The sequence below is a fragment of the Electrona antarctica genome, assembly GCF_951216825.1.
Source record: "Electrona antarctica genome assembly, chromosome: 15".
NCBI lineage: Eukaryota > Metazoa > Chordata > Actinopteri > Myctophiformes > Myctophidae > Electrona > Electrona antarctica.
Window position 1 is genome coordinate 8,385,450 of NC_136796.1, and position 13,799 is coordinate 8,399,248.

Here is a 13,799-nt window from a genome sequence, read left to right on the forward strand (position 1 = left end):
TGAAACTAAGCAATTACCCTCAATCTTCCCCATCCCTCATCTCTCTCCACCAGTTGGGCCAGGTCTCTCAGCTCTCTGCGGCGCTCATTAGGGTCCACACTGCTTGGCCAATCACGGACCATATGAGGACGCACCTTTTTCTGCAAAAACAAACAAAGAAACAAACAAAGTAAGTCAGCGTTTAGAGCAGGTGTGGGCAATTATTTTTCCCAAGGGGCCAAATGAGGGCCGGGCCAAAAGGCTGAACTTAATTATGCATAATAAATCAATTTTATTTCTATATAAAAAGCAGTAAATGGCATTGTTTTGACAAGCTGGTAAGAGTATATGTTATTATTAGGCAATGAAAAGGTGAGGTTGCCTTACAAAAATGTAATTTATTCAAGCAAAATTTCCAAAATGTGAAACATTTGACTCAAATTATAGGCTTAGTGACTATTTCATGATGATGTACGATAAGAGCGCCCGCCCTCACATCACACAGGTGTGAGTTTTTGAGTGGTGCAACCACTCCAAGGAACAGCAATGAACCTCTGTCCCGATGTTTAGAGTACCAATAGGGGGTACTGTTGCACCACTCGCTTCAGACTGGTCTGATTTTTACTTTCTACTTTTTAGTGATAAGAACTTTAGAGGTAGCTCTCTTAATAGTTGGTCTTCCATTCGGAGGACCATCGAGGCATTGTTACCACTTTCACAGCCCATTTCGCGCCGCTTACTATCAGCGTGATCAGAGTGTTGAGTCACAACCATTAAACAACAATGACGTTCTGAAAACACAATAGAGACTTGGCAGCTTGGCAGGCAATGTATGTTGATGTGTGCACATTATGCGAGATTTACTTTGTGGTACAACGTTGTCGTGTGCAGAAAAGAGATGATCCACAAGCTCACGGCAGTGTCGGCGCATCGCCCAAGCGTTCTGAACTTATGAAGCATGCCACATAATCATTCTGGGCGCAACACCGGCGTACGACGAATCAAGCTCAGACTGAATGAGAAGAATCAAAAGGCGAACTTGGCGACGGGTGAGTTAAAGCCCAAACCACATCAATGATTCGCCATGGCTCATACAGTGAACGCTCAGCTAAAGGTGATATCTGCTGGTTCAGTGCTCTCCATCCCTAAATTGGGCTGTTAGATATATGATAGGAAGCGTTTACAGCTGCACAACTTCAGCTTTTCCCTATCTAAAGGGACCCAGACGTCCCGATGTGTTAGACAGGAAGGTGCACGTGTAAGGAAAGGCATTAAGGGGCTGTGGAACTAGCAGACCTGGCAGCATCCATTTATAGAATGCCCAATTCTTTATACCCATGTCAGGATGTGGAGGAAACTATTGACAACTGATAATGTTAAGAGCTGATTCATGTATTTCCAGTGGCTTTTAGGGTTCCTATAAATGAAGACCCCAGTTAAAGAATCAGAGAGCGTTTCTCTTGCTGCCAGCACAGTCTCAGATACTCACTATGTAGTTGTACCGGTGACTGGCGGTTGTGAGGTGACGGTGACACATGTCCTGGGCACTGACGATGACTTTCTCACAGCAGTGACAACGGAAAGAGTTGCAGTTGTCCGGCCTCCGGTACTCTGTCACCATGCTCAAACCTGGACGACAGTGTCAGAGAACAGGCACAAAGTCAACACCACAATGGCAAGAAGTGGAGGATAGTGAATGCTCATCACACGCTAACGAAACCAAAACATGACAGACAGCCCTATTTTGCGCATCTTAAGTTAGCCAAGGCCCGTTTAACAGACAGACAGTCTCTACAGAAAACGCAAAATAAAATATTAGGCAACAGCATTTTCGAGGGGGTTGAAACCACAAGGTGAAACCCCCTTCCATCACATGCTATTAAATCTGTGGAAACTAACGGCTGTGATAGGAAGTAGAACTGGAGTGGTTCTACGCATGCGTCGTGACTGGTCAGTCACGACGCATGCGTAGAACCACTCCACGCATGCGTATCGGGCAGTGCGTCTCAACGACACCTAGTCACCTGGCATGCACACTAGAGTTTTCAATTACTTTTCCGTCTCCGTGTAAATGCAGAATAAAAAGTGAGTACGCAACAGCACTGTCATTTTCTGTTCCGATGGTCACCGTGTAAACGTGGCCTAAGTTAGCAACCTGCAGTGCTAGCTGCTAGGTGGAGTTTGTGAATGAAAATGCCAAGATGAGCTTTAGCAGCGTGAGGTGAGCTCTGAGCTGTGACTGGTTCAGCAGCTTCAGCTTAGCGATGTAGTTATATATATTTAGTGTCATTAGAACCAGATATTTCAAGACAACGTTATATGAGAGAGTATGCTGACCAATGACTGGCTCTGTTCTTTCAAGGTTGAGGTAGTGCGACAGCACTGTGTTTGTAACTTGTAACCTGGGGTCCATGTCCTCTGGAGTGACCTGCGGGGTGACAGACACGGTTGGTTAGTTGGTGGCTCAACTTTGGGAAATTAAGTTAATAATAAGCATTATGATTTGATCTTTATTTTGAACTTACAGGTAAAATAAAAATGAAAAAAACAATTGCGATCATTGGAAATCTTTATCAAGTTCAAAAAGGAGTAGTAGGAAGTAAACGTATTTACTCCTACCCCTACTTTATATATACAGTATATATATATATACACACACACAGTACACACACACACACACACACACACACACACACACACACACACACACACACACACACACAATGTCTATGCGTGTTGATTGACATCAAATAGCTTCTTCTTCTTTCGTGTATCGTCGTCATATGTCCAGCTCAGTCTCACAAAGCCATTGTCTCTGGTCCCACGTGGAAGAGGCCAGCCTCTGAAGGAGGTCTGTACAGAGGACAGGTCCCACGTGGAAGAGGCCAGCCTCTGAAGGAGGTCTGTACAGAGGACAGGTCCCACGTGGAAGAGGCCAGCCTCTGAAGGAGGTCTGTACAGAGGACAGGTCCCACATGGAAGAGGCCAGCCTCTGAGGGAGGTCTGTACAGAGGACAGGTCCCACGTGGAAGAGGCCAGCCTCTGAGGGAGGTCTGTACAGAGGACAGGTCCCACATGGAAGAGGCCAGCCCCTGAAGGAGGTCTGTACAGAGGACAGGTCCCACGTGGAAGAGGCCAGCCTCTGAAGGACGTCTGTACAGAGGACAGGCGGTGATTATATGGTCGGCAGTCTGCTCAGGATCGCCACACTCGCATGCTGCGCTCTCCGCCAGGCCCCAGTCCTTCATGGACGATTTGAAGCATCCAACCCCAGTACGGAGGCGGTTTAGAAGGGTCCAATGCCAGCGTGGTAGGTGTTCTCCTTCGACTCCATCTCCCGGGTCTTGGATGTAGCGGTGCAGACGTGTTGGCTCAGGCGACTCCCATTCCCACTTCCAGGTGGTTGCCAGCCATGCCCTTGTAGACAGGACTCCAGGGATGGAACCAAGCATCTCTTGTGCTCTCCTGTTATAGGGGTGGCGGGAATTGAGTCTGCATGGGGGCGCTGCCTTAGTTGTAGTTTCGAGCAGGATATGCTAGTCGTGTTCTTGGGCTTTACTTGCAAGTGCGAGGGTCGCGGCCTCTCGTCAGAGGCTAGGACTGGCAGGTAAGACACAGGGGTAGGCTTCAGACAGCCAGTTACGATCCGAAGGTTGATGATCAACCTTCTTCACGTGTGGGCTTCTACTCCAGACTGGAGCACAGTACTCGGCAGCAGAGAACACCAAGGCTTGTGTGGAGAATGAGATCCGTAGTGTCCTGGCGGAGGCTCCCCAAGTTGTGCCAGCGAGGCGGCGGATAAACGAGACCCTTGATGATACTTTGGCTCCAACTTCCTGCAGGTGTTGTTTGTAGGACAGTGTCCTGTCCAGCCAAACCCCAAGGTACTTGGGGGTTAGTTGGTACTCTAGGCGCTTGTTGTCAACGGACACCGACAGTTCCCTCTTTGTTGCAAAGATGGTATGCGGCCGACACGGTCTTCCTGTTACTGAGCTGCAGATGCCACTTGCGCAGGTAGTCAGCCAGGATGCTCATGTCCAGGTTAAGACCGTCTTGCACTGCTGACCATGTCCATGAATTGTCCTTAGCAGCTTCAGGTGAAGTCCACGGTGCCAGACAGTATCATATGCGGCCGTTAAATCAAGCAACACTACTCCAGCTTTCTCATTGGCTTGAAAGCTGTCCTCAATGTCACCTGGTCCACCGTTGATCTGCCCCATCGGAAACCAGCCTTCTCCCTGGGAAGCTGTGGATCCACTACTGTCTCTGGCGCCAGGTTGGACTTCTGGAAGCAAGGCGAGAAAAGGAGCACAGCCAGGTAGATGTTGTTTCGCTCTGATGGATCATGAACTCTGGATGGATGTTATCCTGCCCTGGGGACTTGCCTTGCTCAACACATTCCGTTCGTAGGACGTGGCCACACGTCCTAGGGATTCCAATCGAGGTATGCATTGGACGTGTGTACACGTCCTAGCGCATCCTCAATGATACCAGGCGAGAGAAGAATATTCTGATTTTTTTCTTTTTTTTCCCAGTCCGACTATGCACCTTGGAATTGGCTGTTCTTCAGGAGCTGGGCTGTAATAGCGTCTGCAGTAACAGGGCACTTGGAGGGTGTTGTTTTCCTGCCAGTGAGCTGATTGATAACCTTCCATGCCTTACAGCTGGAATGGCTGAAATCAATTGATTCAACGGTTTCAGTCCATCTGGCCCTTTGGGTGGCATCCAGCTTGTTGAGTAGTGCCATTGCAGTCGCGTCCACATCCTCCCTTGAGCCAGCCTGCTGATGTTCCTGCAGGAGGTGGTTGCACTCTTCGTCCCAGCCCGGAATGTATCTCGCATTGTAGCTGCACGGGGTGGTTTTCTTTGCTGCACTTAGGAGCACTTCGCAGTAGGCTGCATAGGCTGAGTCAACATCGGCGATGTCTGGGTCCGGGAGACGGGCTGATGATCTTTCTGTCTCCGCAGTGAATGCCTGCCAGTTGGCTTTCCGGAAGTTCCACCTACAGACAAGTTTACCCTCTACTGGCTGCACCAGAGAGGGCACTTTGTTGACAGCCGGTCGGTGGTGTGACCGGGGGAACCTATCAATGACCTGTCTCTCCGGAATAGGGTCACTGTTGCCGCACACAGCAAAGGTGAGGTCTGGGTTGGTGAAGGTGTTCCATCTTGCGGAGTGGAAACTTGGTGGCTCTTTGGGGTCGAACAGGAGCTGGGCATTGGCGTTGGAGGCCCACTCACACAGCGTCTCTCCGTCTGGTGTCGTGTGGGAGTATCCCCAGTCAGTGTGCTGGCAAGTCCCCTGCATAGATGGCGGGTGCCTGGGCAAGGTCGCTATCCCGTGCTGTCTGCTGAGGATGGAACCAGCGAGGTGGAACCCGGGCAGCTTGAGGGTATCTTCAGCCATACAGTCGGTTTCCTGTAGGAGGATGGCTGCAACCCTGTGGGGGTCAGCTCAGGTGGTGTATGATCTCGAGTTTGGCAATGGTGAGGCCCTCAACGTTTAGCTGGAGCACTGCCAGACCTTGGTGGTCGACCGCCGGGATGGACACTCGTCCTGGCGTGGACTTGCATCCTCCCCGACCTCTTACGCCTTGGTCTGCCAGCTTGACGATGATTAGGTTCAACTCTGCCAGCTTGACGATGATTAGGTTCAACTCTACACCTCTAATACCATACCTTTCCAATGTATCTAATCAAATGCCTTTTTTAAATCTATAAATAATCCTATAGCACACTTCTTTTAATTAGTGATCTCTTCAATTAACCGAATCTATGCCAACAAAGTGGGATTCAGTTTTATATATGTTATATATATAAATGTTTTATTTATTTATTCTTTATTATTTTGTATTTTTTATTTATTAATTTGTTTTGCTTTTACTCACGCTAGACAGCCTGCATACAGATCCAACGCCCACACGCACTTATGTAATTGTTCTGCTCCAAATGAGACAATCTGGGGTCTTTAGGATCTTATAAAACCTGAAAACAAGCTAAACTAGCACCGATGCTTCCGCTGGGCGTTGCTGCTCCTCCATGACCAACAATAACAGCTGCTGTATGGGGGATACACCCTTTGAGTATATATTAATAGAGACGGCACCCGGAGGAAACCCTGAGGCGAAATGGACATAGTGGCCGAATTTGGTATTGCAGTGCTGGCCCAAACACATGAACGTGCTGGTCCGTTGACTATCATTGCGCACGTTCATGATGACACGTGAACGCTGTTTCATACGTGAACGCGTGCAATGATAGTCAGCGGCCAGCGCGTTCATGTGTTTGGGCCCAATCCATCCTAGAATGCACTCTGTTCCTACCCGGAAAGAGGAGTGAAATCACCTCATGCGCTTTTGAGCAACTTAATGCAAGTGGATGGGAGGAGAAATCCGGTGCAGTCTCTATTAATATATACTCTAAGGATACACCACGTGGTTAGTCAGGGAGCCCTTCTTCAACTTTGGCTTTTCACGCATTCTTCTGGCACTGGCGCCACGTTCTGGCCTGGGGTGGTAGCACACAGTGGGTTAATTCCATTAGTGCTAAAGATGTACTTCTGTTTTCTCTGAAGCCATGGCTGTCAGTCAGCAGTTTGTTTCTCAATGAATGTGTCCAGTCTTGTATTGAATATTTTTTCTAAAATCTTAGAAAACTGTGGCTGCAATGAAACGGGCCTGTAATTTGTAAAGTCGTGTTTGTCTCCAGTTGTATACAGTATTATTAACAGTATGATGTTTTTGCCAGTTTAAATGCACTTGCCTGGGCTTGACCGCCAGATGTGGATGGATGCGTTGGGCTGACTTGGACGTTGTGAGTCACCTCAGAAGCAGGTTGAGGTGGAGCTTTTGGTTAGTTTCCTGTTCAGCAACGAGCTCTTTCTCTTTCCTTAAATCTGTCAACACACAGAGCATGATGGAGAAGTTCAGACGACTGAACCGACTGCTTACAACCGCATAGGAGAAGTTCTGAATAATGTGAGAACCATCAAGAGACTGGAAGAATAAATAAATAAACACTTGCACACTGAGTCCAATATTGCACAAAAAAGGAAATGCTATGAGACTGTTGAGAGAGATTGCATGATCTGATCCACTATGTTCCACACTATCTCATCTGCATTTGACCAACACTGCATTTGACCAACATTTGACCAACACTGACTCCAGGCCAGCACGCTCGCTCATGTCCACCGGCTCCCTGGTTATCTGAAACCCTCAGATGTGAACGAACACCTCTCAGGGCAGCTGAAAGGAAGTGGCGTAGGACAAAGCTACCAGATGTCCTCTCTCACTTTCACTCACTCCTTTCTGCCTTCTCCCTCTCACTATCCACTGCAAAAACCTCTTTCTACCACACCAAAATCCAATCCTGTACATCTAACCCAAGGAAGCTCTTCTCCACGTTCTCCTCCCTCCTAACCCCCCCCCCCCCCCACTCAACCTTTATCGCTCTCTGCTGATGCTTTGGTTACCTACTTCAATAAGAAGGTTACCAGAACCTTTTCCCTTTGTCCCCATAACGAAGCGTCTGATTCACCCAAAACTAACCCCAACATACCATGCATGTCCTTATCTCCGCTATCCCCAGACGAGGTCCTAAAACTAGTAACCTCTACTAGGCCCATCCCTTCTCCAATTTTCCAGACCATCGCACCTGATCTGCTCCCCTTCATCACATCCATCAACAGTTCGATAACCTCAAGCTGGGTCCCATCTGCCTTCAAGTCAGCCAGAGTAACGCCGCTCCTCAAGAAACCAACTCTTGATCCCTCAGACGTCAAGAACTACAGACCCAGTCCTTTCCTTTCTTTCCAAAACTCTTGAATGCATTGTCTCTAACCAGCTTTCTCTCAATCTCTCACAGAACAACCTGCTGGATCCCAACCAGTCAGGATTCAAACCAGACCAATCAATGGAAACTGCACTACATGCTGCCTCCCACTCTGCAGTCCTGATTCTTCTAGCGTGGTTCTCCTCCTACCTAACCGACCGGACCTACCAGGTTTCTTGGAAAGGTTTGCTTTCATCCCCCCGAACCCTCCTAACTTGGGTCCCACAGGGATCCAACCCACAGGGATCCACTTGGTCCCCTCCTTTTCTCCCTGTATACTAAATCCCTTGGCACTGTCATCTCTGATCACAATCTATCTTATCACTGCTATGCCGATGATACTCAAATGTTTCTATCCTTCGACCCCTCTGCTCCTCAGGTGGAAGAGCGCATCACTGCATGCCTGGCTGACATCTCACAGCGGATATCTTCTCACCAGCTCAAGCTAGGGATGTCGGTAACGGTTAATTTGCCATCAACGGTTGTTGATTTTTTTTCTCTTTTTTTTAATAGGCTACCCCAAATGTAATATGCATGTATAGGCTACATAATTAAAGTTGGTAGACGAATGGTATACATTTATTTATGTTCCTTTTTAAAAGACAAACAAAAAAGCAACATTTAACAATATAAATAAATTGTTGTAGGCTTAATCATCAATAACAACGCATCGCATCTGCATGCATGCATCTGCATCTACAGTACAGAGGTTCTAGTCCAAAACATAAATAAGTCCAGTCCAGATCTGAGCAGCCTATACCTATAAAGCCACTGGACGCATGGGCTAAGCCTTTTTTGAGTGGTGTAAACCACTCCAACAACTGGCTTTGTTAGTGTACGTGTCCACGTGTTTGTTCGTACCAAAAAAATGAGCATGGTTGCTATGATCACTCAGTTCACACGGGTGTGATTTTTATTTATTATTAAGGAAGAGGAGGAAGCGGCGGCGGCTGTAAATGTTCTAATAATGGATTTAATAATGCCAAGTAGGTCTCTGCATTGATACGGTCAACATGTTGTGTTAATCTCGTCTCGCTGTCACTCGCTTAAGTTGACTACCGCCAACTAGCCATTGAAGTACAACAGAGAACTTTGGGACATTGCAGGGGCAGAAAACAGCGCCTGAGCGCTGCTGTTCATGCAGCCTGGAGTGAGCCAAGCTGGCCGGCGCAAATAACAGCAATTGTAGGCAGGCACACACACACACACACACACACACACACACACACACACACACACACACACACACACACACACACACACACTCTAAGTGAAACCAGATGCATATGTTGAAGGAGCACTTAACACACCTCTCACACACACACACACACACACACACACACACACACACACACACACACATACATATATACATTAGGGACTTAACGATGACCTCATGTGGGGCCTCCTCCAGCCGGATGACATTCCACACGCACGTTTCACACGCACATCACAAGCACGCGAAGACCACTATAGACCTTTCCTAATATGTACAACTTTGGGTCAACGCAGACTGTTGATTGGACGTCCAAGTTCTGAACGCACACACCACTGGGGTACATACACACACTGGGGTATGTGCGTGTACTGTACATTGACACCAATGTATTAACCCAGTATAAAGTGACAGACAAAGGAAAGAACTGGACCTTTTTCCCTTTTCCTACCCCCCTTTTTCCCCCTTCTTTCTCCTGTTGTCTCCCTGTATCCTACCTCCCCAAACGCCCTTCTTTTCCCCTTTTGTCCTTTAACCATGTTTAATTATATATTACAATAAATGTACTCATGTTAAATGTAATGTTTATGTTGTACTATTACTAAAAAACGATCTAAAATAAAAAGGGATTTAAGATCAGAACACGCATTTATTATTATGCAAATTAACCGTAAAGCTGATAAGCATACTCAGATATTTCTTAACGGTCGGCCCCCCGACATCCCTACCTCAAGCTGAACCCAGACAAGAATGCGCTTCTCTTCTTCCCAGCTAAGTCCTGCCCCATGCAAGGAGCTAACTATTTCCATAGACAATGATTTGGTAACTTCGGTTCCAACAGCGACGAATTAGACCCTTGCTCACGCAGGAGTCAGCCCAGCTGCTTATCCAGACATCAGTCATATCAAAACTTGACTATTGCAACTTTGCAATGCGCACATAAGCCTCTCCAATTGACCCAGCTCGCTTGGTCTTCAACCAGCCAAAATTAACACGTCTCACCCCTTCACCGCTCCCTCCATTGGCTCCCGGTTGCTGCCCGCACAGAGTACAAGACTGCTGGCCTTCAAAGCAATCAAAGGGATGGCACCCACATATCTTGCAAGTCTGATCGAACCCTACAAACCCTCCCATCTTCTCAGATCAGCCAACGCAGAGAAGCTGGAAGAACATTCACAAAAAATACCGGGACAACGCTCCACACGTCCCAAACTCTTCTCCCTTCTGGCTGCAAAACTATGGAATGCACTTCCCTCTGCAATCAGAACTCCAGACTATCTTCCGCCATAGTCTGAAAACCCACCTCTTCAGACTCCATCCTAGCCTGTAGCACTTGCCGTAGCACTTGCCCTAGCCTCGACGACCTTACAGGCGTATGCAAAAGCTCAACTTAAGTAATTTAGATATAGATTAGATTTATGTAGACATTGGGATCCAGCAAAAGGATACCATTCTCTAGCACTAATGTTATCTAAGATAAGAATGGGAGATATCTAATTCTTCACCTTCACCTATCCCGTAACCCCGGAGGGTCGTTGGGGCACCACAGACGATCTGCTGACCAGCTCTCTCCATCCCTCTCTGTCCTCGGCAGCTCTCATTGCCTCGCTGAGTTTCAAGTGTGTCCATTCTCCGATGTTATCTTCCCACCTTTTCTTTTGTCTCCCTCTTCTCCTGCCACCTCGTACAGTGCCTTGCAGGATGGTCTTTGCAAGGCCTGGGGATCTGGTGATGTGTCCATACCACCTCAGTTTACGCTTTATGACAGTGGTCAGAAGGTCATCATGTGGGCCGATGGCTTGGCTGATCTTTTGCCGTACTTCCTCGTTTGTGACATGTTGGGTGTAGGAGATACCCATGAGTCTTCTGTAGCATCTCATCTCCATGCTCTGTATTCTCTTCTGTAGCTCAGCTGTAAAGGTCCAAGTTTCACAAGCATAAAGAAGGATTGACATGGAGGGGACCACCCGGTCCTGGACCGCTCTAGCTCCAAACATAGGCCCCCATCCGCTATGTCCAAGACATTCTCAGACTTCATGACTCAAAATGGGTGTATTGACCCCTGGAGGTTCCAGAACCCACAGACAAGACAGTACTCCTTTTTCTCTCCTGTTCACCACTCTTTTTCCCGCATAGACTTTTTATCAATCAGTCACTGCTCACAAAGGTTACTGCTTCTGAATACTTACCCATTGTAATTTCAGACCATGGTCGCTTAACTTTCAACATAGTCTTCTCTGTAGATACTCCTACACCACCGTGTTGGAGATTTAATTCTCTCCTTCTGTCGGATGCAGATTTCTGTCAATTTATCTCCACTTCCATTGATGATTTTATTCTTTTTAACCAGACAGGTTCAACTTCTCACTCCCTCCTCTGGGAAACACATACCGCAGGACAAATGATGTCCTACTCGTCCCATAAGTACAAAGCTAGGAAAGTCAAGCTTGAGCAGCTTTCTAACGCTATTCTCGACTTGGACCATCATTACGCATCGTCACCATCACCAGAATTATACAAACAACGGCTGGACCTACAATCAGAATTTAACCTTTTGTCCACTAATGAAGCAGAACGTTTATTACTGCGGTCACGCGGTAACTACTATGAGCATGGGGAAAAGGCAAACCGTCTGCTGGCACATCAACTAAAACGGCGCGCGGCAGCTCGCTCGATCCCACAAATCAAGGACGCCTCCAATAACATGGTCTCTGACTCCACAGAGATTAACAACATAATTTTATTCCACTCTGTATAAATCCGAGTTCCCCCCAGATAACTCAGTTATGACCCAGTTTCTGGGAGAGCTAGAGACGCGCCCATTGGACTCAGAGGTCGCAAATGACCTCGAATCCCCACTCAGTATTGAGGAGGTCACCCAAGTCATTATGTCCCTACAAAACGGCAAGGCCCCAGGATCCGACGGATTCCCAAATGACTTTAGGAAATTACACGTTAAGCTAGCTCCTCTACTTCTACTCATGTACAACGAGTCACTGGACTACAGAATGCTATGTCGTGTATTTTCACACAACTAACCCCAACTAAACTCACTAAACTGGAGAGAACTAAAGAGAACTCTCTAAACTAAAGCAAACTTGTAGTCAGAACCTTACATCAGATGAAGAACGCAGGCAGAGAGGTGAACTGAAGATCCATGTTGACCATTTTATTCAAACCAAAAACAAGGAGAGAGAGAGCTTCCCGCGGCCCTGGCCGACGGGAGCTCAAGCAAAGCTGACCACCTCGGCGGCCAGCCTGCCAGAGACTACTAGTTTAACATTGACAACATGAGATATATAGTACTTTTGCATAGACAGAGTTGAATTATAGGTGTGGTTAAGATTTACATACAGCATCAACATAATATGGTAGGAGATAACCAAGTGGTCTCTTCTCAAGACAATAGAATGCTCCAACACCTCACACGGCCTCAAAGGCTACCCCCTGCAGGGTACTTGAGCTGAAGCGATTGCTCTTCAGACAGATAGAATATTGCAAATATGGCTTATGGACTATATATATTCACGAGACCACAGCTATCTTCCACCTTAACTCAGGCATTGATAGTTCTACTACTCAAGAAAGGGAAAGACCCTACCTCATGTAGCTCTTACAGACCTCTCAGCCTCCTCAATGTCGACATAAAAATACTGTCCAAAGTACTAGCGAGGCGTATGGAAACAGTCCTTCCAGCCATAATATCAGTGGAACAAACTGGTTTTTATAAAGGACAGACAATCATTCTTTAATATAATTTAGAACACTGTTTAATATAATTTACTCAAAACAAGTCGCCGACTCTCCAGATGTCGTTATTTCGCTCGACGCGGAAAAGGCATTTGACGGGATCGAATGGGACTACCTCGCCGTCCTTGATAAATTCGGCTTCGGGAGAAATTTTAATTCATGGATTCGCCTATTGTACACTTCCCCTCTGGTTCGTGTCTGTACCAACAACATCAACTCTGATTATTTTTCCACTCGAACGCTCGACACGCCAAGGTTGTCCTCTGTCACCACTATTATTCGCAGTCGCAATCGAACCCCTTTCGATGGCCTTGCGCACATCTGCTTATTTTCAGGGCATAACACGTGAAGGTGTGGAGCATAGGTTATCACTATACGCAGACGACCTATTGCTCTACATTGAAAATCCTGTCCCTTCCTGTCTTCCTTCCATCCTTTCAATTCTGGAGAAATTTGGCTCCTTCTCAGGATACAAGCTTAATTTACAGAAGAGCGAGTGCTTCCCAATACATCCAGCGGCTTTACAACTCCAGCAGGCAGACGTGCCTTTCAATCTTTTCCACTCTGGCTTCAAATACCTTGGAGTTAACGCAACCCGCTCCCTATCATCTCTGCGCTGCGAATTTCACTCCCCTCCTTACACAAATTAAGTCCGACTTTCAAAGATGGGGTAGCCTCCCATTATCACTTATTGGGAGAATTAATGCAGTTAAAATGAACTGTCCACCAAAATGTCTCTACTCTAAATCTTTTTTCAAATCAATCAGGCTATCACATCATTTATCTGGAACGGCAAGGTATCCAGAGTCAACAGATCACTACTCCAGAGTTGTAAAATTAGCGGAGGGCTGGCTTTACCAAACTTTCTATATTTATTTATATTTATTGAACTCATCCCCATACTCTTGGACTATCACCCCTCTATTCACACCATCATCGTCCACACGGGGACAAATGACGTCATGGCCAGAAACTCTGCCAAACTTCATACAGACCTAGAAACCCTGTGTCTCACAGTTGA

At 46.9% G+C, this 13,799-nt stretch overlaps 1 protein-coding gene across 7 annotated transcripts in view; it reads right to left on the bottom strand.

The window, feature by feature from the left end:
- Positions 1-13,799, bottom strand: part of LOC306938377 (uncharacterized protein) — a 49,207-nt gene that overhangs the window by 24,808 nt on the left and 10,600 nt on the right. For all 7 annotated transcript variants that reach the window (XM_079522526.1, XM_079522531.1, XM_079522529.1 and 4 more), the window contains exons 2-5: positions 6,742-6,874; positions 2,317-2,407; positions 1,469-1,608; positions 18-140 (exon numbers count right to left, since the gene is read on the bottom strand). In XM_079522526.1, the coding sequence (XP_079378652.1) occupies positions 18-140; positions 1,469-1,608; positions 2,317-2,392 (339 nt within the window). In that variant the 5' untranslated portion in view covers positions 2,393-2,407; positions 6,742-6,874. The remainder of the gene's footprint in view (positions 1-17; positions 141-1,468; positions 1,609-2,316; positions 2,408-6,741; positions 6,875-13,799) is intronic.